The following is a 25840-nucleotide window of genomic DNA, read 5'->3' as shown; positions in this document are numbered from 1 at the left end:
AGCTATTTTAGTAACTGCATGCAAGACGCCCCCAAGCTGATTAGTGTTTCGTTCATCTAGACCACTCCTGGTATCTGGTACTTCTCTAATCCATCCTACCTAAAGTAAATCAGAATGATTGTTTAATATATTCAACACCTTTAACTTGTTCATCTTGAATTCTCCATTAGCCTAGAACAATTGAAAACTTCTTGATCTACCATAATATACATTTTAAAATGGCTGACGCAAAAATCACTCAAATTCCTTCTAGTCGCCCCACCACCTGTCAAAGAATTGTATTATAAACTGTACGTGAAAAACTTCCAAACAGCAGCAACAAGTAAAAGAGAAAGGAGGGGCAAACAAAAAAAAGAGGACATGGACAAGACCGGATGGGACTAACCAATAGAAAGAGCAGAGACATCAGATCAGTTTGCCAGTTCAACAGAATATATTCTTTAGCCATCGCTGTTTAAGTGGACCCCTAGCTGGGTTTACCCATTCAATTCTGTCCATTTCTACCCAGACTATTCCCAATAACTACTGGTAGGTGCATGTTAGAGAGAATGTGCATGCTAAAATGCATTGAGCTGCAAAATAAATTGGGTGAGTGACATTTATGGCTGTTTTTTGGGGCTCTGCACTCCAGCACTTTGGATTTGAAATGATAAACGACTATTGAGGTTAACCTGCAGACTCATCTTTAATAACACTTCTACATTAATGTGGATGTTGTCGTGACTACAGATAATGCTGAATAATGATGAGTGAGAAAGTTAGAATCACAAATATCATGTTGTAATGGTGAGAAGATAGCATGTCTCTACAAATTTGTAGAGTCACAAGCTTGATTGAGGTAGTCATTGTGTGCTATGAATATGGGACCAAATAGTTAACTTTTTACTAATTTACCCCCATTTACCCTCAAATGGGGGGACTATATTTTCACCCAAAAAGTGCTGTAACCTCTAAACGGTTCACCCGATATGGATGAAAATACCCTCAAATTAAGGCTGACAGTATGCACTTTAACCTCAGTCATTGTAGCATTTCAAAGAGGACAGAGCCAAAACAAAAAAAGTGTCCCTGTCCCAATATTTGAGCCCACTGTAGATGCCCATTGCCTTTATCTTCTCAGGGCCAAGAACAAAGTCCTCCCTTGAATATACTGTATACGCAGCCCTCAGTGAAGGCTGATGAGGGCAGAACAGCTAATAATAATAATAATAATAATAATAATAATGGCTGGAATGGTGCAAATCAAACACACAGAAACCATGCGTTTGATACCATTCCACAAATTCCGCTCCAGTCTTCACCACGAGCCGGTCCACCCCAATTAAGATGCCACCAACCTCCCGTGGTGGACCTTAATATGCTGTGCACTTAACTTGCAATGACGTCACACTTCCAAATGCCCTCGAGGAGTCCCCCACTTTAATGCAGTGGGAGAAAGGAAAGCATTTTTCCTTATACCCCGTGACCCACTTCCACAATGCAACCCGAGCCACATATTGTTGTTGATTGCCACCTCCATTTAAAATGGCAGCCCATAGAGCCTCCATCTCCACCCAAGACCTCCGGGGACATTGAATGAAGGGAGGTGCACTTACACAATAATACATTCCATTTTGAAGGCACTCGCCGGTTAATTCTAGCGTGCAATAGAAGAAAACCTTTATGATGCAGCAAACTGCTTTTCATTCTGTCAAATTCAAACAAAGACTTACCTACAGTGAACAGCCCACACAACTAAATATATGTTGCACATTTCAGTCAAATCCAGATGACGAATAAAATCAGATGAGCAATGTAGTCTTTTGAAAACGAGACTTATTTAAATGTAAGGCATCCCACATAAAATGGGCATAAGAGAGCGGTTATGAAAAACAGATTGTGTTATAGTCAGACTAGGCAGGCACGGGCATCGACGTTCTCCGTCCTAGTTAAATAGAGCAACACGACTGGGAGGGTGTCAATGACATAGTTGCCTTCCGAATCTCTAAGGGATTTTGAACACAAAATTGCTCCTCCGAGACTCCTGCCTGGCTCGGAGCATTTAAATAGTAACAGGTGTAAAAGCTGTCTTCCACTGCTAACAGGGAGGGAGAGAGGACGTTAGGTCACCTAATAGTGCTAAGTGTTACGCGACTGGGATGCTAATAGCTCTCAAGACTGAACCTGGGAAGACAAACTGTTCAAGACGGAGCACGTCTGACCAACAAAAACAAGCTCTGTAGCGAGAGCATGAATAAAGGGGAGACTTTGCTTTGTTACATTTCTCTGTTTCTCTGAACCTGTAAAAGATGAGGCTGGGCAGCGGAGGGCTGAGATGTGTGGTGCAGTTGTTTCTCGGTGCAGTGATCGTGACGGGGTCGTTTCGCTCTCTAATGAGCACCCGGTAATTTGCCAGATGCAGCAATTATTGGTATCTATGGCAACCACGCATGGTGCCTTCTCGGTTTTTGGCTCCTCTTTGTCTAGAGGAAAAGCTGCAAGGGCCAGGGGGGATGGTGGTGTTTAGCGAGAGTGGCACTGTGATTACAGGAAGGGTGCGTGTGTTGCGTATGTGTTGAATGGACTGTTAGGGTAAACTGGACTTAGGAGAGGGGTGTAGGGATGTCAGGTGGATCTGCACGACTCGGGGGGGGTTCAGTGTGTGTAGTGGACCTGCAGGGCGAGGAGAGGTGAGAGTAGAGTACCGAATGTCTGTGTAGTGAAGCTTTAGGATGGCCGTCACTCACTCGTCTCTTCTCTGAGCCACCTGGGTCAACCTGGTCCAGGGATTGTACGCAGAATCAATGCTGTACAGACGCATGTGCATGGCAAGCACATGGAATAGCTGATCTGAAAGACAGAAGGAAAAAAAACACATGGATTTAAAAATGGTCAGTCAGATCAAAACACTGGAGCAGATATGGGACAGCTAACTGTAGCTGGCCACCTGCATGTCCACTGGCCAGTGCCTACTGGCACACCAAGCTGTGAGTGTATCAAAATGACAGATGCAGTTGACTTGAACTGATTGCACTGAGCGTAATGGTTTGGCTGGGTAGTGGCTGGGACAAAGCAGGCCAGATGGATAGACGGCACTGCTCCGCTCCCAGCTATCCTCTCTGCTCAGGAGTCACACCTGTTCACTGTGGAACTAATGGAACATGAAGAGCGCCACACCTTTCTCTCGCTCTCACACACACACACACACAATAAAATGTAATCTCCTCCTGGAACAATGTCCTCCTTTAATATTAACACATCTACATCTACATCTCCTTAATGGCCCACTAAGGTAGTGCTCATTAGAACCAGAGTTAAATGTCTATTTGAAAAAATAAAAAATATTTAAAAAACCCATTAAAATTACACCTGTAAAGCATACCATAGACAAACCATAAGTTCCTAATATAGAGACATGTGATCATGTTGGCTACTTTCTCTCACGAAGAACCACCAAGTGGTCTGAAATACTAACACAGTTCTTTACATCCAAATGACCTGTAGCCCAATATACATTTTTCCCCTTCTTATTCTTCTGATAGTTATGACAGAGCTGTAATGCAGCAAAACATTGAATTCCAGTGCTGCAATGTGGACCTTCGGGTGAGTTGGCTCACACGGCTGTCAAAAACTAGAGCAACACTGCCCTCCACAGTTGACACATGGCTGCAGCAGGATACGACACAGAGGTCGAAGGAGGTGAGTGACTCTGCTTCAGTCCCTCAGTCTGTCAGATGGGGTTAGAGTCCCTCCACTAGAGAACAAAGATATTTGAAGAGTGATACTGTGGCAGGAAGGATCGCCAGTCAATGCCCTTCAAACTGGCAGGGGACCAGGCTTCAATTGCTGCTCACATGGCTAACACCTCTTCCATCAGTCAGCCCCTGCCTGGTATGTGCCTGTTCTCCTCTCCCAGTCTGCTGTGATGTTCTGTACCCCCCCCCAAGCAACAATAGAGAGGTATTCAGTTTGCTGTCAGATATTGATCTGGCTCTGCTTTCTATTAAAGCTCATGCTATTTGCTATGATCTTTACCCCCGCACTTGTTATCCCTCCGATATAGATTTGTAATGGCTGTGTGACTTATGTTGGGATTAGATTACTTTTACACCCACCCCCCCTGCGGACAAACACTTCAAATTAGAAATTCTCCTTGGACACATCTCATCGTGATAGGCAGACACCTACCATAACAGTATCGTATTGGACGTTGAAGGACATCTTCACTGTAAAGACCACTTCACGAGACTGGCGTAATTCAAAAATGGCAGCTATACCAGAGGCGAGCCATTTGAAGGTGGACTCTCCACAGTTGATTTAACGCGAGAGACTGCCGGCTCCACTCTCCAGCCCATGACATCCTCACCAGCTAAACGATAAAAGTGCCTTGTGGGATATGGGCTTAGGAACCCCCTTGGGTTGTAGTAGTTAGCGCATGTCCCCTGTACCCTCTTCCATGTCCCATTCCCTACGAAGAGGCAACACTAATGTACTGCAACTGAGTAAATGTGGCCGCCGGCGTGGCTACACAAGTAATGTAGCTCAGAAAATGGCAGTCCTCTAGTGTGAAATCTCTTTAGCCCCACTCAAGGATGACAGGCGCCTCACTAGAGCAGAGAGCAGCCCGAATTTATCGGCACTAAACAGACTAATTAAATAGAGCAGGAAAAGGGACTGCTCTCATCCCCAGGCTCAGCTCTGATAGAACATAATGTTTAACACATTAAAAAAGGTCAAGTTCAAATGACAGACTAAGTAGAATCAAGGAGAAACACCTTGGGCATCTCGAGTCGACCATCCAAAAATCAGAGCCTCGCATCTTCGTCTGCACCTCTGAGCATAAGTGTGTGCGTCGTCCTCCAATCGACCACCAATGTCGGAGGCTTGGTCTTCGGCATTGTTGTCACAGTGGGCAGAGTCACCGCTCAAGATGGCAACATCACTCGGTCTTCATTTCCAGTCCACCCCAGAGTGGACACCCTTGCCACACGATAAACTAAAAAACAGCACTTGACACATTTGTCTGCTTCATTTACCCTGACGGCAGAAAGCGTCGGCAGCAGCATGTCTCCTTCCCTACCACTGCCAAATCGACAATATTTACCAATGGTCCAACGGTTACACGGACGAGCGGCTTCAACCTCACCTCAGACACTGTATTACACAAGGGACGTTGGGACAAGGCTTCCCACCACCTCAGATTCCCTCAAGTCCCCATAAATCAGCCTAAATTCCAACGGTCCTTATCGTAAAAGAACAAAGACTAAAACGCTTCATACTAATTAATCTCTTTGAATCTAAGAAAAAAATACTTCAAACGGTTGGTGTATGAAACATGGGTCAATGGCTTTACACAAGGTCAACTTCGGATGTACACAATAGCTTAGTGGTCAAGTAGAGGGCAACACACTTCATATAGCACTGAGTTGACGGAAGGAGGCTTCATGCATGTTAATCTAGTGAGAAGCAAGGCGAGGGGAGTGGTGTATTGTACTCACTGAGACAGGAGCGCTTGGCTGCAGCACTGGCTCCTCCAGAACACAGGTTACCTCCACGGTGCACCAGCTCCAGCTCCAGGTTTGTCCTGAGGAAGCAACCATTACTAAGCACACACACAGTCAACTGCTCGAGCTTAGTGGGACAAGAGGAAGATTGGGGCATTTTCACAGCCATTTTTTTAAAGCTCAGGCAGTCTGACAGGAGTTTTCCCCCCAATTCAGAAACAGGACAGTGGACTATTAACGTTCCTTCATGTCATCTACCTGCTATTGCAGTAGCGACCTAAGACGGGAGGGCTCGTAGCGACCTAAGACGGGAGGGCTCGTAGCGACCTAAGACGGGAGGGCTCGTAGCGACCTAAGACGGGAGGGCTCGTAGCGACCTAAGACGGGAGGGCTCGTAAACGACCTAAGACGGGAGGGCTCGTAGCGACCTAAGACGGGAGGGCTCAACTAGCGAAATTATCACCAATATCTGGTGAGGTTACTGACTACTGGCTTTCCCTCTATTCACCAGTTTTATAAGAAACATCAGATATAGAAGATGTAGCAGACATTAGCTGTTGTGTTTGTACCAGCTATTTCATATCAATAACACAGAATTTAAATAACTAGTCCATTGGCATAAAAGCGGTTCCATCCAGTTTCCCTTGTATAATCTCGGCTGTGAATTTCCCATGCAGATCCAAACACATTTCATTTAATATTTCAATTTCTGCAACCAAATAAAGAAAAAAAAATGAAGACCATTAGAGAAAAAAATTTGATATTGAAAGCAGATAGGTGTCGCATAAATTAGACTGAACAGGGGTTGTTTTGATCCTGGCACTGGACGTTTCCTCCCATAGGCTGGGGAGGCGGGGGCAAATCCTCCGGCTTCCTGGGAGAAAAAGCAATTTCACATAGATAATGCAGCCATGCCGAGCTTCATCTGGCTGCTACTGATAAGAGCGCCCTTCCGACAGAGGAATTTTCCACTGCTCAGGCAATTTGCACTGTTCACTGAAATTGTGAAAGCCAACAGGCACCCAGACACAGGGAGCAAGGACTTCTCTCTGCAGGGCACAGGTTGAGAGAAAAAAGGTACGGGGGAGAGGGGCATGGGGAGGAGACTGGGAGGGGCCAAGGGCATCCCGCAACCCTTTGCCTATGGTGAGAGAATAGAAATGACGGTTCCATTCTCTAGTCCCTGTAACGCGTTATCAATTTCAGACCATGATAAAAGCGTCATTTAATGTCATTTAGAGGAGCGTGTCCAAAGAGGAAAGATTTGGGCTCCAACACAGGAAGCGACAAAACTGTGAATAAGTACTCTGGAGAAAAAGAGCTCGAAACTCAGTCGGAGAGGCAGAGCAATAAACCCATACAGTCAAGAGGTTATAAACGAAGGTGGAACCAACCAGTCAATACCATTTTACTGCAGCGTCAACTGACAAAGCTGCCAATGTTGCTTAGAGGAATTTCCAGCGACACCTCCAGCAACCACACTGCAGTACAATCAGAGGTATGAATAAAGCCAATCAAAAAGGCCTTCACAGCTACCGAGCAACTTAAAAAAAAACACCAAGTAATCTATATATCCGGTGCAGTTACAAAGACTACAATTCAATACGCTCCAACGGTACACTACAGATACAAAAGCCTTTTCAAGCGGCCCTCCTCAAGCGAAGAAGTGCGCTCAATGGATAAAAGCAACAAAACAGAAATACAACTAGGCTAAACTGAGGAAATGTTGGTTCTCTTTCTGTGCCCAGTCATTGTAATGCAAGGCAGGGTGCTGGTTTTCAGAGCACAAAAGGAGAGGAGCAGACCGGCCAGGCAGCCAGTGTTTTAAAGTCAGTCAGTTGGCTGCATAACAGAGAGCAGTATAGGAGGACCTCCCTGTCTGATTGGAGCACGCATAGGGGTCACTAGCAACGGGAACACAAGCCATTGCTCATCTCCCTGGCCTGCACGACTCACACCATAAGTTACCAGGTGCACTTTCACTTAGTCTCATGGAGCTGGAAATGGAAAATTCTCCATATGACTGTGATAAATGGAGTTTCTCTTTGGTTTCATTATTTTGAAGCATCTCAAAGGAGTCTGTGGTGACATTTTGACTGTGTCGTGTCCCTCACCTGGCCACAGAGTACATGAAGAGGAAGTCGTTGTCAGGGGAACCAGGGTTCTTGCCATAGTCCATGTACTTCCTCTGGGTGGTGTTCTTGATGTCCTTGATGACTGACTCCATCTCTTTACTCAGGTTGGACTCAGTCTGGAAGGGAAAGGTTGCAAAGTGACCAAGCAGGATCTCCATTTTGAAATGTTGTTGACTATGGTAATATTGACGTAATGGCCACCTACATGTATGCAAATCATTGGGAGAGTACATGAAACAAACCAGAGCAAATGTTTGGCAGGAGATGACAGGTGAAATATGTATTGAGGCCAAACTGGAGTAACACCAAAACAGCTACAATACTGTTGGCGTCAGTCTCATTTGTCAGGAAGTGTTAAGGTGGAGTGATCGGGGTCAAGGGGATAAACTTGGGTGAAGCGGTGTATATCTCTCTGCCTTACAGTGGTGCTTACTGGGAAAAGCCCCAGCTGCTCCTGCAGGTCCTCCACCTCCTTCACCAGCACAGCGGTCTTCTTGTTGGTGGGCATGTGCCAGCTGACCACCTCGGTGCTCCGGCCCGGGCGGCAAGGCAGCACACTGTTGGCAAACTGTCTGCACAGCGGGCAGGTGAACTCGCCCTTATCCACAGAGAAGCCCTGCAGCACCTGGTCATTCTGGGTAAAAAAATTAAAAAGTTTCTATATTTAACTATGCGTGATTATTACAGGAAACAGGGCAGGTAGGACTGTTCTATGTTATGACCCTTATGTTAATCCATACTTTCATAAGGACACACTTACCCGCAGAGACACCATGTAGGACTTGTGGCAGTCTATGTGCAGGGTGTGTCCACAGGTCTGCACATACACACCCCCCTCCCAGCCTATTGAGACCGACTGCAGACAGGAACTCTGTGAAACAGACAAGAGAACAGCTGAAAACAAATAAGTCTCTTAAGTTCCATAACGGTAGAATGGAAACCACAGGGGGTTGGTGGCACCTTAATTGGGGAGGACGAGCTCGTGGTAATTGCTAGATCGGAATGAGTTGAATGGTATCAAATATATCAAACATGGTTTCCACACACGCTGTTCCGGACATAATTATGAGCCGTCCTCCCCTCAGCAGCCTCCTTTGACAGAAATATATACAAGAAGTTGATTTAACTACATTTCTACAGCAGCATTTTTATGTGCGAAAAAGCCAGGAGGAGCCTTTTCTGGAGAAAGAGACAAGAAAGTGCAGCTAACACCCGAAGACCGTGGCAGTGTTTCTTTGTCACGCAGACTAACTGCCTCAGCACTCCCAGAGAGGGGTAGAGGTGGAGTGAGGGAGGAGAAGCTCTGTCAGGAGGTCTTAATCTTCCATGCCTGATTCTCTCGGGTTTTCTGGCTGCTGGAGTCTGGAGCTGCTGACAGACTGGCAGGCTGGAACACTTGGCTGGGGGCTGGGCTACTGAATCACCTGAACCCAGCTCAGGAGGAAAAAGGTTCAACATGCATGATGGGAATCCACCCTTTATGTGCATAAAATAGGCTTAGAGAAAAACGGCAGTGCTTACATTGAAACGCTTCCCTGTGTGTTACAGTTGAGCCTTTACTAACTAGATCCAAGCCAAGGACACAAGGGAGAAGTAGAGGAATTATTATTATTTTTTTTAAAGGAAGGAAGGAAAGAGTGCGAGGTAGAGAGAGTGTGTATTTAAGTGACTGGGTTTTTCCAGTCAAGACACCTACATCTTTGAAGAAGCGTTGCATGAGCGCGAGTCTGACGTCGTGAGCCGCCCCGCACGTGTCCGCTGGGTAGATGTGCTCATCGTCAGTGGTAGGCAGTTTCTTCGTCTCGTCACTCTTGCATCGGTGTCCCAGCACTGAAACAAAAAAAATTAGAGCACGGGGGCTCGCAGTGAGTGACAATGAGCTTCATTAGAAATGTATTAGCATGAGTAATGAGCTCTCAGATTCCCATTTAGAGATCTCCATAACATTTATAGAAAACAATCAAGGGCAATGATTGCTTGGAGAACACGTCACGTTTTAGGAGTGCCTGTAGTCAAACGCAGATGTTTTCCCCTTCTCACATCAGGAACAGAGGATAGTGACTGATACGTCAGTTGAGAATGACAGCTAATCTCCCGAACATCCACTCAGTAAATCAGTGGCAGTCTGGGAATTTTCTGCTTCAAATGATTAAGGCTTCCCATCTATGAAAAGGACAATAAAGATCTGACAGATAATTAACTTAGTGTTTACATTGTCTTTTGAGAGGCGTAATATGAAATAGCAGGTGGCAGATCATATAAGGTGTTCTTTTGATCTTGAGGCAACGGGCGCTCCCAAACCGCAACTAATTGCTAATCAATCATGCCATCTATTTTCATGACAGTGAATGATCCTGTCCGGCAGCACGGCATAGAATGGCAGTATGAAAACGCGGCCAGGGATCAACATGAATGATAAATGAGCCAATTAAAACAACAGCTAACCTGCCTATTAAAATGTGATTTTCCAATATGCTGGTGCTCAGCTGCCATGAATAACGGTGTATCTTTAGACAGGCAAGGGCTGTGCTAAGGGGGAAGTAGATTTTCATATCAATGAAATACACTACCTTTAAATTTGACTCTGTATTGCTAGTTCATTTTGTAGGTGGTTGAAATTGAACAACAAAATCAGGATAGTGGTAAGACAAAAGGCAAACGGTGTTGGCCATTAATTCAGATGTGTGACACACTGAGGGGGGATACAGTGCCGTAGTACCTGACGATGCCTGAAGGAGAACCACCAGGCCAGTGGGCCGGTCCTCAGTGGAAGGGCCACTCTGGCCACAGATCACACAGTCATAGAGGACCTCAGACTCCATCACCTCCGAGGCACCCAGGTCCATGGCTGCTTCAGCGTCCGGGGATTCTGACAGGCACAAAGGGTTACTCTTGGGTCTTTAATAAAAAAAACACTTGATTAATACCACATTCAAAAGCTTCATCAGGAATGCTGGAGATGTATCATATCTAGATAATATGTTGGAGCTGGATAGACATTTTGCATTCTTAACAGGTTTTCTGATCAATTGACATTAAACTAACAGCGAGAAGACACGTTGGAATAAAACGTTTGGAGCGCAGGGAAGATATTGGCAAGCAATGTGCAAAATAAAAAAAATACATTAAAAAAACTTTAGGAAGGTAACGTGGTGTGAAACTCTGCAGTTTTTGGGGCTGGCTAAAACCGGGTGATAATAAAATTCCATTAGAGGTGGTCACCGGCAGATACTCTCACATTCCTGCCTAGAAATAATACCATGCTCAATTACCTTGTTCTTCGCTAACTCAGAGCAAATCAATGACTAGTTCTATTAGAGTGAAGCAAACACGGGTCTTGACATTTCCACTTTGGTGGAAAAGCATGTATTTTTCCCAAATACAGGATGAGAGAGGGTGGGTGAAGAGGGTAGGCATTGACAAAAGAACAGGAGGCTTTCAGACAACCTTGTCACTGCATTAGTACGCACATTACCACTCCACCTAATGTGTGCATTAGAGCACCACTCACTGTACTGGAAAGGAATACAAACATCACTGTGCCTAGCATCAATGCTTCCAATAACCAGACTTCAGCTCTCTGCTTATTCTGTCCAAGGGATTGGCATGGCAATGGAGATTAATTACTGATGTGAAATTAGTTTTAAAATGTTAAAGACCGTGTTCAATTTGAACAGTAAAGTTTGCGTAGAAATGTCAACCCGTGTTGGAATTGATTTATTGCTTCAGGGTGCAATATGATCTCAGGAGAGGTCAGCGTGTTCCAGGGGAAATAAACCGTTTGCATTAGATGTCAATGGAACAGCTCAGGCCTCAGGCCCTCAGTATACACAGCACACACACAGAGCTGGAGAAGGGCTGGGAGACAAGGACACCCGTGTTGCTATGCAGGACTACTGCTTTGCTAAGTTGCTATGCTATTTCTCTCTTATATATATATATACACACACACACACACACACACACACACACACACACACACACACACACACACACACACACACACATGTAAAATCCTATAGTCAATATTGTAGCGTGATTGTCCGTACAGCTAACTCTAAAAGCAGCACCGGGAGATTAATGCTGACAAATTTGTCTGGTAAAAAATTCCAGTGCAAATATTTATATTATCTGGGACCTTTGATTTTAATCTGTGAAACAAATGTAGCCCATGAGAAGTCAAGATCATTCTTTATACTGATAAGATACAAACACAAGCTAAATCCTTTCAATAAATGTGGGTAAATGTCAGCCGGGACAACTATAAAAAAAAATCTGAAAATTAGTAAAAGTACTAACTCAAAACACAAGAGAGTCTTAGCTGTGGTAGATTTCTTCAATGGCAGTGCACATTCTCCATGTATATTGTTAAACCATACAGCCAATACATTTAGTTGTATTACATCTTTTGACAAAATCAGAAAAAACGCAATGAAGTTAATGATCATCTCTCTGTCTGCCCCTAGTTGTGCCAATACAGTAGAGGTATGTGACGTGGATGTTGTGTATGTGAAACTTGTAGCCAGCCAGCCAGGCAGCAGTTAGCCTGAGGGAGATTAGAGATAATTCCCAAATGGCACCCTATTTAGTTTATAGTGCACTACTTTTGACCGGGACCCATAGGACTCTGGTAGAAAGTAGTGCACTATAATGGGGAAAGGGTGCCATTTGGGATGTAGCCCTGCACACAAGGCGTCCTAGCCTGCTCAGCCGGAGGCCCATCCGTAGCCCTGCCTAAGTGCTCCCTCTGATCAGAGACCATTATTCATCCACTAATCACACTGTGTCAGGGTGGTCCCTGTGAGTCCATCCCACTATTAGTGCTTTGATCCGCAGTGCCCTCAACCAGCACGGCTCCATTCTCAGAGGAGTGCTTTCCTCTCATTGCTCCTAACAGGCCTGGGGAAACCAGGGAGGCCTGGGGGCTGTGGCCAGTGTCACCTTGCCACATTGAAAAATAAATAAAAGCAAAGCTGTATTTTTTAAAACTTTCCTTCAAGGACTATAATGGAACGTGTGCACAATACGTCCTCAACAATAGTGGAGTCCACTTTAAAGTTATAGAGAACCAGGCCCTGTATCCAAGTGCTAGAATATAATAGCACACCATGTAACAAATCTGACAATATATTAGTACATCTAAAAGCTTGGAAAGGTTCTGAATAATCAACTTTACTGTGTATCCTGTGGGGTCACTCCTTACCGACATCCATGGCCGTTTCCATAAAACTCTTCTGTCTGGAGGCAAACTCAGCCAGTAGCTTCTGTTGTCTCTCTCGAGCCCTCTGACGCCTGAAAGACCAGTAAAAACTCAACTTAGCATAGAAGACTACATAGAAAATTGTCATCATGATACATCAGTCAAACCATTTTATGTAACTGTCAAAGTGTTGCATAGCGTGGAAAGTCTGAAACCACCACACAAAAACAAATAAACATCCTATCGCGCTATTCAAATCAAAATGTACTTAAAATAGAGTGCCGAGGCATATGGCCCAGACTTCCATTATTTTGATGCAGGAGTAATGCCTATTCTCCTACACACTGAAGGGGTTAACCCATCTCTATAGCAACAGCTTCTGTGGGTAAGTGGAAACGCTTGGTTTTATATAACACTGAAAGCCCTTCTCTCAATGACTAGCCATTAAATCACCACTACTCACCCACCAGTGCATTCTCATTTCCAGAGTGACTGTCTGACCGTCACAGATGCTCATTTTCCCCCTCAGACGCTAGCACAAAGGGATACTATAAAGCCCTCAAACTCAACTCTGGAACCTCGAAGCCAGTTCCACTACCTTTTTCCATTGTTCCCAGGTAAAATCCGGGACTGATTTAGACCTGGGACACCTCACGGGTGTAATTAGTTATCAGGTAGAAAAGAAAACAATTAGGCTCCGGACCTCGTAGGGTAAAAGTTGAACACCCGTGGTATAAAGTGTAAGATGAACTTTGCAGTATTTGGACACAATACGTACAAAATAAGCGTCTGATTTGAATGAGGTTACAGTATGTGACTGGGTGCAGGGCTGGCAAGGGGATTATTTCCCTGACTGTAGCGTCTGTGCAGACTTCCAGAGAGCAGGGTTGAATTTAAATAGAGACCCCTAATAAGAGGACATAAACAAATGGTGACAGGAGTGCCACAGCTCAGTAATTCCCACTGACAGCTTCAGGGGCACAGACGGCCCGCCTGAGAAATGGGCGGCATCCCTTTCCGCTTTCCTCTGCCATTGGCTGTCCCCCTGGCACCACCGCGAGCGAGAGATGCTACCTTTGTCTGCAGGTCTAGTCAACCCAAAAATAGGTCATCATGGAGTGCTTATAGACCATTCCATCATCTTTAGGGGTGGGAATAGAATAAGGATGTTGTGGCCGGTGAATGTGAGCGGAACTGCCAAATCCGGCTTCATCTTCATTTCAAAACAGACTCCACAGTGGGGTGAAGGGGGATTTACAGAATACAAATTCCCTCTGCAGAAGCCCTTTGAATAACTTCAAAAGATGGTCTCATTTCAAAGGCTAATAACCTTTTAAAATGTTATTAATTTAGAAGTGGTACAGATAAGTTGGTGTTCATGGTTTTGCAAACAGGACAGGAGCCTGTAACAAACCTCTCATCCTTGTCCATGGTCTTCTTGTCAGTGGGGCTGTTCTTCTTGGGAGCGATGGGAGGAGAGACCTTCCCACAGATTTCCTGGATGCTGCGTTTGCTCTGGCGGCTGCGCGTGGCCGCCTTGGTGAGGATGCGCTCGATGGCGGTGATGCCATCCCCGTGGGCGTGGCTGTTGGTTTCCATATCCTCCAGCCAAGTGGCCGACAGGGAGTTCTGCTTGGCCGACAGCTTCTGGTGCAGCTTGATGAGCAGGGAGAGCATGCTCTCGCGGATCTCCAGTATCTCTGTGACCAGCTGGGGAGGCGTGCCGGGCGGGACCCAGCGTGTAGAGCTGCTCTTGGGCCTCACCACCTGGCTGGCCTCGGTGCTGCTGCGGTTGATGATCTCCTGGAACTTCCTCCTGCGCTCCGCCACCAGGCTGAACACCTGCGCCTCCCGGACGTTCTACAACAGCAGAAAAACACATGAGATCTCTGACACACACTTTCCCAAACCTGCAGTTCAAATAAATGGCACTCACTAAATACATGCAGATGATGTAAGCCGTTACATAACCAGCAGAAATACTGTAATCGGATTAGATACTTTTGAAGAACTAGATTAGTTCTAGCATTACTTTTGAATACAGAAAGAATGTTTAAATTTTTTTTTTTTTAAACTTAAGTTTGTTTCCTGCCTGAGCAAGTGACCACAAGTCAGCGACCACTATGATGACACACCAAATGCATTTTGATGGAACACGGGAAAATAACAGGAATAGGCTTTTGAAGGCAAAAGTCCAAGATTGGAAGACCTATGGTGCAACTAAGATTATACATCCAAGTTGAATAACCGATTGGAGATAAGGACGACAGCAGTGGTGTAGCCTACTGGTGATACTGATATCACTTATTACTGACATGTACATAGCGAAATTATGTGAATCACACTGCTGCTTTCTAATTTAGCACCTTACGGATTGTGGATGGCTGTATATAAAATTTATGAGCATATTTTAACCCAATAATGATTGAATTGAAGTTTAAGCTGCCTATCACGCATGATTTTTGTGACCAGCGTACAGCCAGTGAAAAATGAGCACTTGCAACAGCTGCAATGTTGATCCCAGCCTATGGAATAAGGTAGTTCCTCCCTTCTAAAGTCTGGTATTGTGCTACACACTGTCAAATTATTTTAATAAGATGTTGGGGGAGGGGGGTGCTAAGATGACATGGAATTGTTTTAAGATGGCCAATTATTTGATTACAACACAAAAGTTGACACTAATTAAACATTTAATGTAAATTGCTTACTATTATTCTACAATGTAGAAAATAGTAAAAGACATCACATATGGAAACATGTAGTAAACAAACAAAAAAACTAAAACAAAAAGTCACACAAATCAAAATCTATTTCATATCTGAGATTCTTCAAAGCAGCCACCCTTTGCCTTGATGACAGCTTTCAACACTCTTGGCATTATCCCAACCAGCTTCATGAGGATTGCATTTCAATTAACAGGTGTGCCTTGTTAAAAAAAAGGTACATTTGTGGAATTTCTATCCTTAACGCATTTGAGCCAATCAGTTGTATCGTGACAAGATAGGGTTGGTATACAGAAGATAGCCCTATTTGGTAAAAGACCAAGTCCATATTATGGCAAGAACAGCTCAAATAAGCGAAGAGAAACGACAGTCCATCATTATTTTAAGACGCGAAGGTCAGTAAATGTGGAAAATTTCAAAAACTTTTAAAGTTTCTTCAAGTGCAGTCGCAAAAACCATTAAGCGCCATGATGAAACTGGCTCTCATGAGGACCACCACAGGAAAGGAAGACCAAGAGTTACCTCTGCTATATGTTCATTGGGGCTACCAGCCACAGAAATTGCAGCCCAAATAAATGCTTCACAGATTTCAAATAACAGACATCAACTGTTCAGAGGAGACTGCATGAATTATGCCTTCATGGTCACCAAGGACATGAATAAGAAGAGACTTGCTTGGGCCAAGAAACACGAGCAATGGACATCAGACCGGTGGAAATCTATCCTTTGGTCTGATGTGTCCAAATATTAGATTTTTGGTTCCAACCCCTGTCTTTATGAGACGCAGAGTAGGTTAACAGGTGATCGCCGCATGTGTGGTTCCCACCGTGAAGCATGGAGGTGGGTGTGATGGTGCTTTACTGATGCCAGTGATTTATTTACAATTCAAGGCACACTTAACCAGCATGGACACCACAGCATTCTGCAGCGATACGCCATCCCATCTCGTTTGCACATAGCGGGACTATCATTTGTTTTCCAACAGGACAATGAACCAACACCTCCAGGCTGTGAAAGGGCTATATGACCAAGAAGGAGAGTGATGGAGTGATGCATCAGATGACCTGGCCTACATAATCACCCGACCTCAACCCAATTGAGATGAAGGAAAAGCAGCCAACAAGTGCTAAGCATGTGGGAAGTCCTTCAAGACTGTTGGAAAAGCATTCCAGGTGAAGCTGGTTGAGAGAATGCCGAGAGTGTGCAAAGCTGTCAAAGCAAAGGGTGGCTACTTTTGAGACTCTTCACTAAAAAATATTTTTATACGTTTAATACTTTTTTGGTTCCTAGATGATTCCATGTGTTATTTCATAGTTTTGAGGTCTTCACTAGTATTCTACAATGTAGAAACAAGTACAAATAAAGAAAACCCTTGAATGAGTAGGTGTTCTAAAACGTTTGACTGGTACTGTACATAAAGTAATCAGATTCCTTGAATTTTCCACATTGTTACGTTACAGCCTTAATCTAAAAAAACATTTTTTTTTAAAGATACATTTTTTAAATTAAAATAATATACACTGCTCAAAAAAATAAAGGGAACGCTTAAACAACACAATGTAACTCCAAGTCAAATCAACTGACCACTTAGGAAGCAACACTGATTGACAATACATTTCACATGCTGTTGTGCAAATGGAATAGACAACAGGTGGAAATTATAGACAATTAGCAAGACACCCCCAATAAAGGAGTGGTTCTGCAGGTGGTGACCACAGACCACTTCTCAGTTCCTATGCTTCCTGGCTGATGTTTTGGTCACTTTTGAATGCTGGCGGTGCTTTCACTCTAGCGGTAGCATGAGACGGAGTCTACAACCCACACAAGTGGCTCAGGTAGTGCAGCTCATCCAGGATGGCACATCAATGCAAGCTGTGGCAAGAAGGTTTGCTGTGCCTGTCAGCTTAGTGTCCAGAGCATGGAGGCGCTACCAGGAGACAGGCCAGTACATCAGGAGATGTGGAGGAGGCCGTAGGAGGGCAACAACAACCTTTCAAGAGAAGCTCAGAGTGCTAGTTCATATGCTTAGAGAAAATTCAACCCCCTAACTTTAAAATGATTTTTTTTAAACGCTTGTGATTAACCCAGACAAAGGATTGGAGCACTGTTAAATAAACCTACATCATACAGCTCAGTCGGAGCGCCACCAATCAAAGTCACATGCAGTTAAAGAGCATTTACCCAGACTCACATGATACTGAACAAAAATATAAAAATGTATTTTGCTGAGTTACAGTTCATGTAAAGAAATCAGTCAGTTGAAATAAATTCATTAGGCCCCAATCTATGGATTTCACATGACTGGGCAAGGGCACAGCATTTGAGAGAAATTAGCTTTATGCGTATGGAACATTTGTAGGATCTTTTATTTCAGCTCATGAAACATGGGACCAACACTTTACATGTTGCATTTATATTTTTGTTCAGTGTAGTTTCAGCAGTCAAGAGGGAAACCCCATCAGAGCACTAAACAAACCAAGGCAGAGTGCAACCTCAATGACTAAAAATCATAAGACACACAAATATAACAGAGGAGAGCATAGCGTAGACATGAGGAACCTCTCCGCATCAGGAAGAGGATATGACAGGCTACATAATACAAAAATAACCAATATACCAAACGTGTTGAATGAACATTATACCTTATCTACCCGGAGGCAAGCAATTCTGAGCCCACTGAACATGAAATGTAGTATGAATACATAAGTAGTGTCAGTACCACCTGGTGTGCAGGCAGGGTAGAGAGATGTTTATCTGACCTGACCGAAGTTGGCTGCCTCAGCACTGGTGCTGGGAGGGGGATCTTTCTCCCTCTTCACCTCGGGGGCAGTCTCAGGCACCCTCACCCTCACGTAGTTGATGACATGGTGCAGGTTGGACAGGAGGTTGGTGCCTGGGAACCAGCTGTCATGGCAGTGCTCCTCAATGCAAGGCTCCTAGTCACAGTACATGAGACAGATTAATGTGAAGAACAACTTGATGGTCCCTTAATAAAACTTAAACTAAATAACACATTGAGAGCTTGGGACTATCTGCAAAAAATGTTTGAGATAATTGGTTTTAAAGTTCTGAACCTTCATTAGTTTTAAAAACAGTGTGAACTATTTTTTTAAATCTAGTAGTCTTTTGAACTTAACATGAATTGGGGTATTTAGAGTACCATATAGGTAGATCGTTGCCCAGAACAAGGCTATGTCAATAGCACAACTTTGACAAAATGCAGATAGAACCTAAACTCTCGACATGTTACCAACAATGTATTTTTTTATGATTTTTGAAAATGTTGTCTTCGAGTGGCTTAAGGTCAGATAGTGATCAAGCCAGTATACATCTTACCTCATCCTCCTTGTCCTCTTGAACCTGGTTGTCCAAGCCCAGCTCAATCAGGTAGAGCACCATGCACAGAACATGCTCAGACATGTTAGAGTGATCCAGCCAGATCTAACACAAAACATAGTTCTGCCAAATTCAAATCACAGTGCAATCTCACCATCAGTTATATCAAACAATTACATTTTGAATGACAGGTGTTATTTTTTGCATGACAAAATAAGCCATGAGTAATATGAATGAAGAGAGCAGTTGGAAGGGTCACCTTGTAAAGCAGAGTGAAGATGACAATGTGAAGAGTCTTGCAGTGCAACAGCCTGTCCAGGCCTTTGTAACATGGGTGCAGAGGAGTCCTCTCTTTGTACGGTGGCCATGGATTCCCTGTCGTGTGCATCCCAGACTGTTTCAAGCTGGGTACAACAACAAAAATCAGGTCAATTCCATGCAGTAATACAGTCAATTGAAAATCACATTCAATAGATATCCATTCAACATCACAAATGCATAGGTAATAATGTGACACTAAATCCTCTAGAGTAATTTACCACACAAAATCTTTCAGTCTACACAATGGAACAGCCAATCGGCTGAAAGTGTCACAGTATTGGCCATGACAGGATTGTGGTTATATAAAAAGGTTGCCTGGCTGACAGGCAATCCATCATATTCAAACAGTGTGAACCAGTAACATAAGCCTGATGTCACAGACTGAGTTGGGGAAATAGAAACTTCAATATGCCTGAAGAGGGAAATAAGCTATCGTGTGGTCATGACATCAGGTGTACTACATTCCATACCAGAATAGTTTCTTTCAACGTGATGAAATGATAATCGAAAAATACCTAAACAGAAATGAAAAACAGGTATTTCTTGTTCAACATTGATAGAATTGCTTGGATATCTAAATTGCCTTTGTTCACTTTAGCCTACATTTGGTTTTGAAGAAATCCTAGAGGAACAAAAGCCCTTAAATCCATTACCCATGTATGCTTTGCTTGCCCTTTAACTGCTATTTCAAATGAAGAAATGCTGCCAGGAGGACACTTCTGTACATTCAGTTAGTTCACATCTTAAAGAGATCTTCAGGAAATTAACCTAACACTATCTCCTTCACCCCAACCATCACATTTGTCTTCGGAGACATCCAACCTAAATCTAACAGGGGAAGGATTTCCTCAATTCTATTAGTTTGCCTTGAAATATTGATTTTACTCGACAGAGAACTAATTGGAACCAACCCCATCACTATGTTGGTCTAACCCCGCTTTTCATTATGTTGGTCTAACCACCATCTTTCCTCCCTTCACCATGTTGGTCTAACCACCATCTTTCCTCCCTTCACCATGTTGGTCTAACCACCATCTTTCCTCCCTTCACCATGTTGGTCTAACCACCATCTTTCCTCCCTTCACCATGTTGGCCTAACCACCATCTTTCCTCCCTTCACCATGTTGGCCTAACCACCATCTTTCCTCCCTTCACCATGTTGGCCTAACCACCATCTTTCCTCCCTTCACCATGTTGGCCTAACCACCATCTTTCCTCCCTTCACCATGTTGGCCTAACCACCATCTTTGCTCCCTTCACCATGTTGGCCTAACCACCATCTTTCCTCCCTTCACCATGTTGGCCAAACCACCATCTTTCCTCCCTTCACCATGTTGGCCAAACCACCATCTTTCCTCCCTTCACCATGTTGGTCTAACCACCATCTTTCCTCCCTTCACCATGTTGGTCTAACTCTTCATTGTTTGCCTAAACCACCATCTTTCCTCCCTTCACTATGTTGGCCTAAACCCCCTCCCTATGTTGGTCTAACCACTCTTCATTGTTTGCCTAAACCCTCTTCATTGTTGACCTAAACCCCCTCTTCACTGTTCGCCTAACCACTCTCTTCAAGGCCAGATGGGAACAGCGACCCTCTAACATTCAGCAGGGCATGACATCCACCCACTCAGTTTGGCATGGCTGTTGAAACATTACCATCCCAACTGTGGAACTGAACGAACCAGAACTATATAAAAAAAGACACTAAATGTACTGTTAAAATACATATGTATTCATAAATAACCAGTCAAAACCCGAACTACTCACATGCCTTGAAAAAATTAAATAAACCATTCACTTCCAGGTGGAGGCGATGAGCTTAGTGACCATTAACTTACAATGCTGAGTATCTGTCCATTGCTGACTGGACATCACGACGGTAGACTGTTCTGAGAACCACCATGATGGGGTCAAACTCCTTCTCCCACACCTCCTCTAGAAAACAGAAAGAAATCCTTTAGGAACACCTGCTAGAAATAAAAAAAGTATTTTTTTTATAAATCGCGACATACAATTCATTCTTCTTTTTTCTTCTTCTACCGAGCTATGAGAGAGTGGTGTTAGTTAGGCTGCCACCCAAGTGGAATGTGAAATGACAGTGAATGTGAAATTGCAAAGACAATCAGATGCCTCCAATGACAAAACTAAACGCTGTTCTGATTGTTACCAGCCAACAGAAGAATCATATCAGCAGAAAATGGCCTCATAAAACAGATCGTATAGGAGGTGAGGTCTCCATTAGAAATACCCATTTAAAACTGGACATTGGGCCAAAATGGCTCAAACGACAACAAAGTCACATGGCTGATATTAAGATAGGACACGTAATGAGACAAATCCTGATATCATAAAAACGCACAATTCTTTATAAGAGCCATTGACTTTAAAAAAAATGCACAGGTCTTTGCAGGCAATGCCCTATATTTGGTAACAGGGGAGACAAAGTGTATAGATGTAACTGCCTGAAGGGCATCACAATAACGAAGACTTTCAGACGGACCTCGTTTTGATTTAGTCTTGTGAATTGTGCAAGTTACTAGTTCTACACGGGTAGAACTATAGTCAACTGTGGTGCATGAGTGCCCTCTCAAGGCAGACTGGTGAAAAAGCACCTGTGATTATGTTCGAATGGGGGAAAGCAATACGCTTGGTGATGATCCAACAAAGCGTTTGGACAGCATTAGTCACACACCGTAGCAAAACTTTTGCACCATAGTAAAATCTTTTGCAAAATGAAAAAAAAAAATGAAAAAAGGACAACGAGTTCATTGAACAAACTCCGGGAGGTCCCTCCCTGTTAAGTTCCTATTTGCTTCCATTCTGTAGCTAGTGAATTCACACCAGGCCATGAGATAAAAATGGACAACTTACCTTTAGGTGTGTACATGCCCTGCTGCATGGAACCCCCAGGTTCAAACACAGGGGCTTTGAAGTCAGCCACGGCAGACAGCATCTCCTCAAAGCTGCAGCTTCCTGGGACGATTCCACTCTTGGGGTTGGGATTCTCAGGAATCTGAATATTCACTTAAGGAAAGTATGCACCTAGGCAAATGTGCAGCATAATAAATGTGACCCCAAAAATGTTAAATGCAGAGACTGTTGGCTGTGTGCTAAAAGATGCAACTTTACATCAATTCACATGTAATAACAAGGGGAAGGTATGGTGAAAACAAGGTCTTATTGGTGCTTTTTCCAATTTGTAGAACAGGGACAACACATTGCCTTTGGTGAGTAATTACACATTCTAGCAAGGGAACAAACTAGGTTCTTCAGAAAATTCTACCACTGACACTACAAAATCTGGAGACTAAAAATCCAGCTACGAACTTAATGAGTATCAAAGAGAAAATACTGACCACGGGTTAGGATATTCAATTAATTCTACTGTGAATTAGAGGCTGAGAAGGCAGTGAGGATACGAGGTCCAACAGTGAACTGTGGGTGCGGTCGTTCATACACAGTTGGGAGACCATCTCGGCTCTGAGAATCTCATCATCTGCCATGCCTATCAATGAGAGGGAGAAATTCATTCATGCATCTACGGATAACGCCAATATAGTCAGGATGATAAAAATATTCAAATTGTTGTTCATGTACAATTTTATTCTCCCCTGAATGCATCTGCACCTACCTAAGTGAATGCGAAGACTGGACAAGATGACGAGAAACGTCAAGGCTCCCTCCAGCATTGGCCTCTCCTGCTCACCGTCCAGTACTGCATTCTGGTGCACAGAGGCCATGGTCAAGAGGTCCACCACTTTGAATCTGTATATGAAATACATGTTACTGATAGAGCTGTTGCGGTGACTGTATTCCCACCACACAGGTAGTCATGAGCACAGTCAAATTCCCCATGACACGACCATCACCTCGTATACACTCTGGACATGCGTTGGTAGTACCCAACTTGCTAACGACCTGGTGTTCAGGGCTCTATTGTCTCTAACAAATCTCTATGCAAATACAATCGAAAATTACAAACATTCACCATCAAAACAGTATCATGCTTTTTAAAATCACACCGTTAAGCTACATGTTTTTTGTACCTCACTGATAATTTGAAGGAAGAAGTTCACAACAGGTTCAAAACATGGTCATTGTGGATGTTGTTTCAAAGACAAACAACGAAAAGGACAGCGCTACGGTGATGATTAATTCAAAGCATTAAAAGGCATTTCATGTGGAACACCCACAGACATAAGCTATGAGCCCAAGCCAGAAAAAAATACAAACTGAATTAAAATAATTGTGCCGTTATACAATACATAGCCCAAGATGTCTGGTCTAGCCTATAGTCCAAAATTAAACTAATTTTAGTAAATCGCCATTGAGTGTGGACTGTATTATTATAATACACACACTGGATGGACTGGTTACCTTATGCTACACTCCAAACGTTGGGAGAGAACATATCGGCCAAGGCAATGCCGTTGGTTCATTGATTGGGCAGGGCAGCTTAGAGTTACATGCTGACCACACCGCTTGCGTCACGTGTTGCAAAATAAATGTATACATACATGTTATTCAAATCACAGCACCCGAAATGCTTGTGAGCGTCTGCGTAGCCAGGTGCTAAAATAGAACTTGGTTCTATTTGTGATGCTTGACAGGCTATAAGACCCACCTCATTGGTTTTTTGGAACATAAACCCACATGGGTGATTGAAAGATGAACTGAGGTCCATACGCCAGTCCGGTTGGTGGCGGTAATGCACCTTAAAGTTGGTTGCCAACCGTCATATAAAGTCCAAAGAAGAAGCATGAAGGAGGAGAAACTACTAGAAGCAAATTCATTTGACCCTTTTATCTGTGGATTAGTCATCAGAGTAGAGGACCTTGTGCCTTTCAGGTAAAATAACAAAATCAACATGTAGGCGATGGCAGACGCGCGAGTGGTCCAGTCAACATGTTACCCTACAATTATAGTGAATTTGTATTTGAATATCCAAGTAATTGGCTGACCTCACCTTAAACTACAGAATCTCAAAACCATGTGTTTCCATCTAGTCCCCTTTCTGGAGCACACATAGATAGGGGCCATCAGTTGAATTGATGTGTTGTGAAAATATGTTACTATTGAGGTTCCCAAACAGATTTCACTTTGCTCCAGAATAAACACTGGGTAGCTGCAGGAACATGGTTGGAGATCCCATGGAATACAAGAGTTTGAGCAGAATGCAGGCTGCATGCTCCTTAAACAGTGGTTGATGCATGAAGCGAAATACATGTTCTTATAAGCCCAGACATGTCTATGTGCAAGCGTGTGAAAGTTGATGGTTGCCACTAAAAAAAAGGATCCTAGCAGCTACTATATTTAGGCCTACTTGGTATGATTTAAACTGCAGGAAAGTGGCCTCCATTCGTTATTCGAGTACATACGGATAATCTATTATTCTCCCTGCTCCTACCCATTTGATAAATGGGCCATTCTGCATCATGCAACCCATATATGTTTTGATTTAAGACATTAAGGTTTGTATCACACACAACAAAATTTTCCAAATTCAAAAATCTAGTGTATGGGACCTGTTTCAAATGATCACTTTTTACACTCAACATAGCCACTTCAAATGAACACTCACTCCTGAATGAAAAAAATGCTTTCCATTTTATTTCAGCTAAATTCAATTATATTATTCTAACAATAAAAACAAAATAATGGCACAGGACTTATAAGCATTATCTTGTCAGCTAAAGAAACTAGCTTACAGCCTATTGCATGGCACATAGCCAGAACATACAGTAGGCAGACTCATTCGGTTATTCTGAAATATATTTTATTCATATCAATGTTTCTTTAGACCTGCCTAAAATAAATAATGGATTTATTGTGACGGTGTATATTAAATAGATTTAGACATTCCGAAGGCTTGTATCAGCAGCTTGGAGATGCTAATTAACGGTCAATTACCGTTCAACTGGTCATGATGCACCATTGAGAGCATCCCGACCGGTTGCATCACCGCCTGGTATGGCAACTGCTCGGCATCTGACTGTAAGGCGCTACAGAGGGTAGTGCAAATGGCCCAGTAGTGCAAACAACCACTCCACAAATGTCTTGTTAACAAACTATAGTTTTCACAAATCAGTTAGAACATCTACTTTGTGCATGACAAGTCATTTTTCCAACAATTGTTTACAGACAGATTATTTCACTGTATCACAATTCCAGTGGGTCAGAAGTTTACATACATTAAGTTGACTGCGCCTTTAAACAGTTGGAAAATTCCAGAAACGATGTCATGGCTTTAGAAGCTTCTGATAGACTAATTGTCAACATTTGAGTGAATTGGAGGTGTACCTGTGGATGTAGTTCAAGGCCTACCTTCAAACTCAGTGCTTCTTTGCTTGACATCATGGGAAAACCAAAAATAAATCAGCCAAGCCCTCAAAGAAATTGTTTATCCTTGGGAGCAATTTCCAAACACCTGAAGGTACCACTTTCACCTGTACAAACAATAGTACGCAAGTATAAACACCATGGGACCACGCAGCAGTCATACCGATCAGGAAGGAGACGTATTCTGTCTCCTAGAGATGAACGTACTTTGGTGCGAAAAGTGCAAATCACTCCCAGAACAACAGCAAAGGACCGTGTGAAGATGCTGGAGGAAACAGGTACAAAAGTATCAATATCCACAGT

At 43.4% G+C, this 25840-nt stretch overlaps 1 protein-coding gene across 1 annotated transcript in view; it reads right to left on the bottom strand.

The window, feature by feature from the left end:
- The window catches only part of ubr3 (ubiquitin protein ligase E3 component n-recognin 3), a 45455-nt gene that overhangs the window by 9399 nt on the left and 10216 nt on the right, over positions 1-25840 (bottom strand). The window contains 16 exon segments of the mRNA XM_046362911.1: positions 2727-2829; positions 5478-5563; positions 7598-7734; positions 8052-8252; positions 8379-8489; positions 9315-9448; positions 10338-10487; positions 12822-12910; positions 14233-14678; positions 18301-18477; positions 18878-18982; positions 19137-19281; positions 21037-21133; positions 22070-22211; positions 22618-22703; positions 22830-22963. Coding sequence (XP_046218867.1) covers positions 2727-2829; positions 5478-5563; positions 7598-7734; positions 8052-8252; positions 8379-8489; positions 9315-9448; positions 10338-10487; positions 12822-12910; positions 14233-14678; positions 18301-18477; positions 18878-18982; positions 19137-19281; positions 21037-21133; positions 22070-22211; positions 22618-22703; positions 22830-22963 — 2343 coding nt within the window.

This window comes from Oncorhynchus gorbuscha, linkage group LG09 (assembly GCF_021184085.1).
Source record: "Oncorhynchus gorbuscha isolate QuinsamMale2020 ecotype Even-year linkage group LG09, OgorEven_v1.0, whole genome shotgun sequence".
Classification (NCBI taxonomy): Eukaryota; Metazoa; Chordata; class Actinopteri; order Salmoniformes; family Salmonidae; genus Oncorhynchus; species Oncorhynchus gorbuscha.
This window is presented reverse-complemented; position numbering and strand designations above follow the sequence as displayed.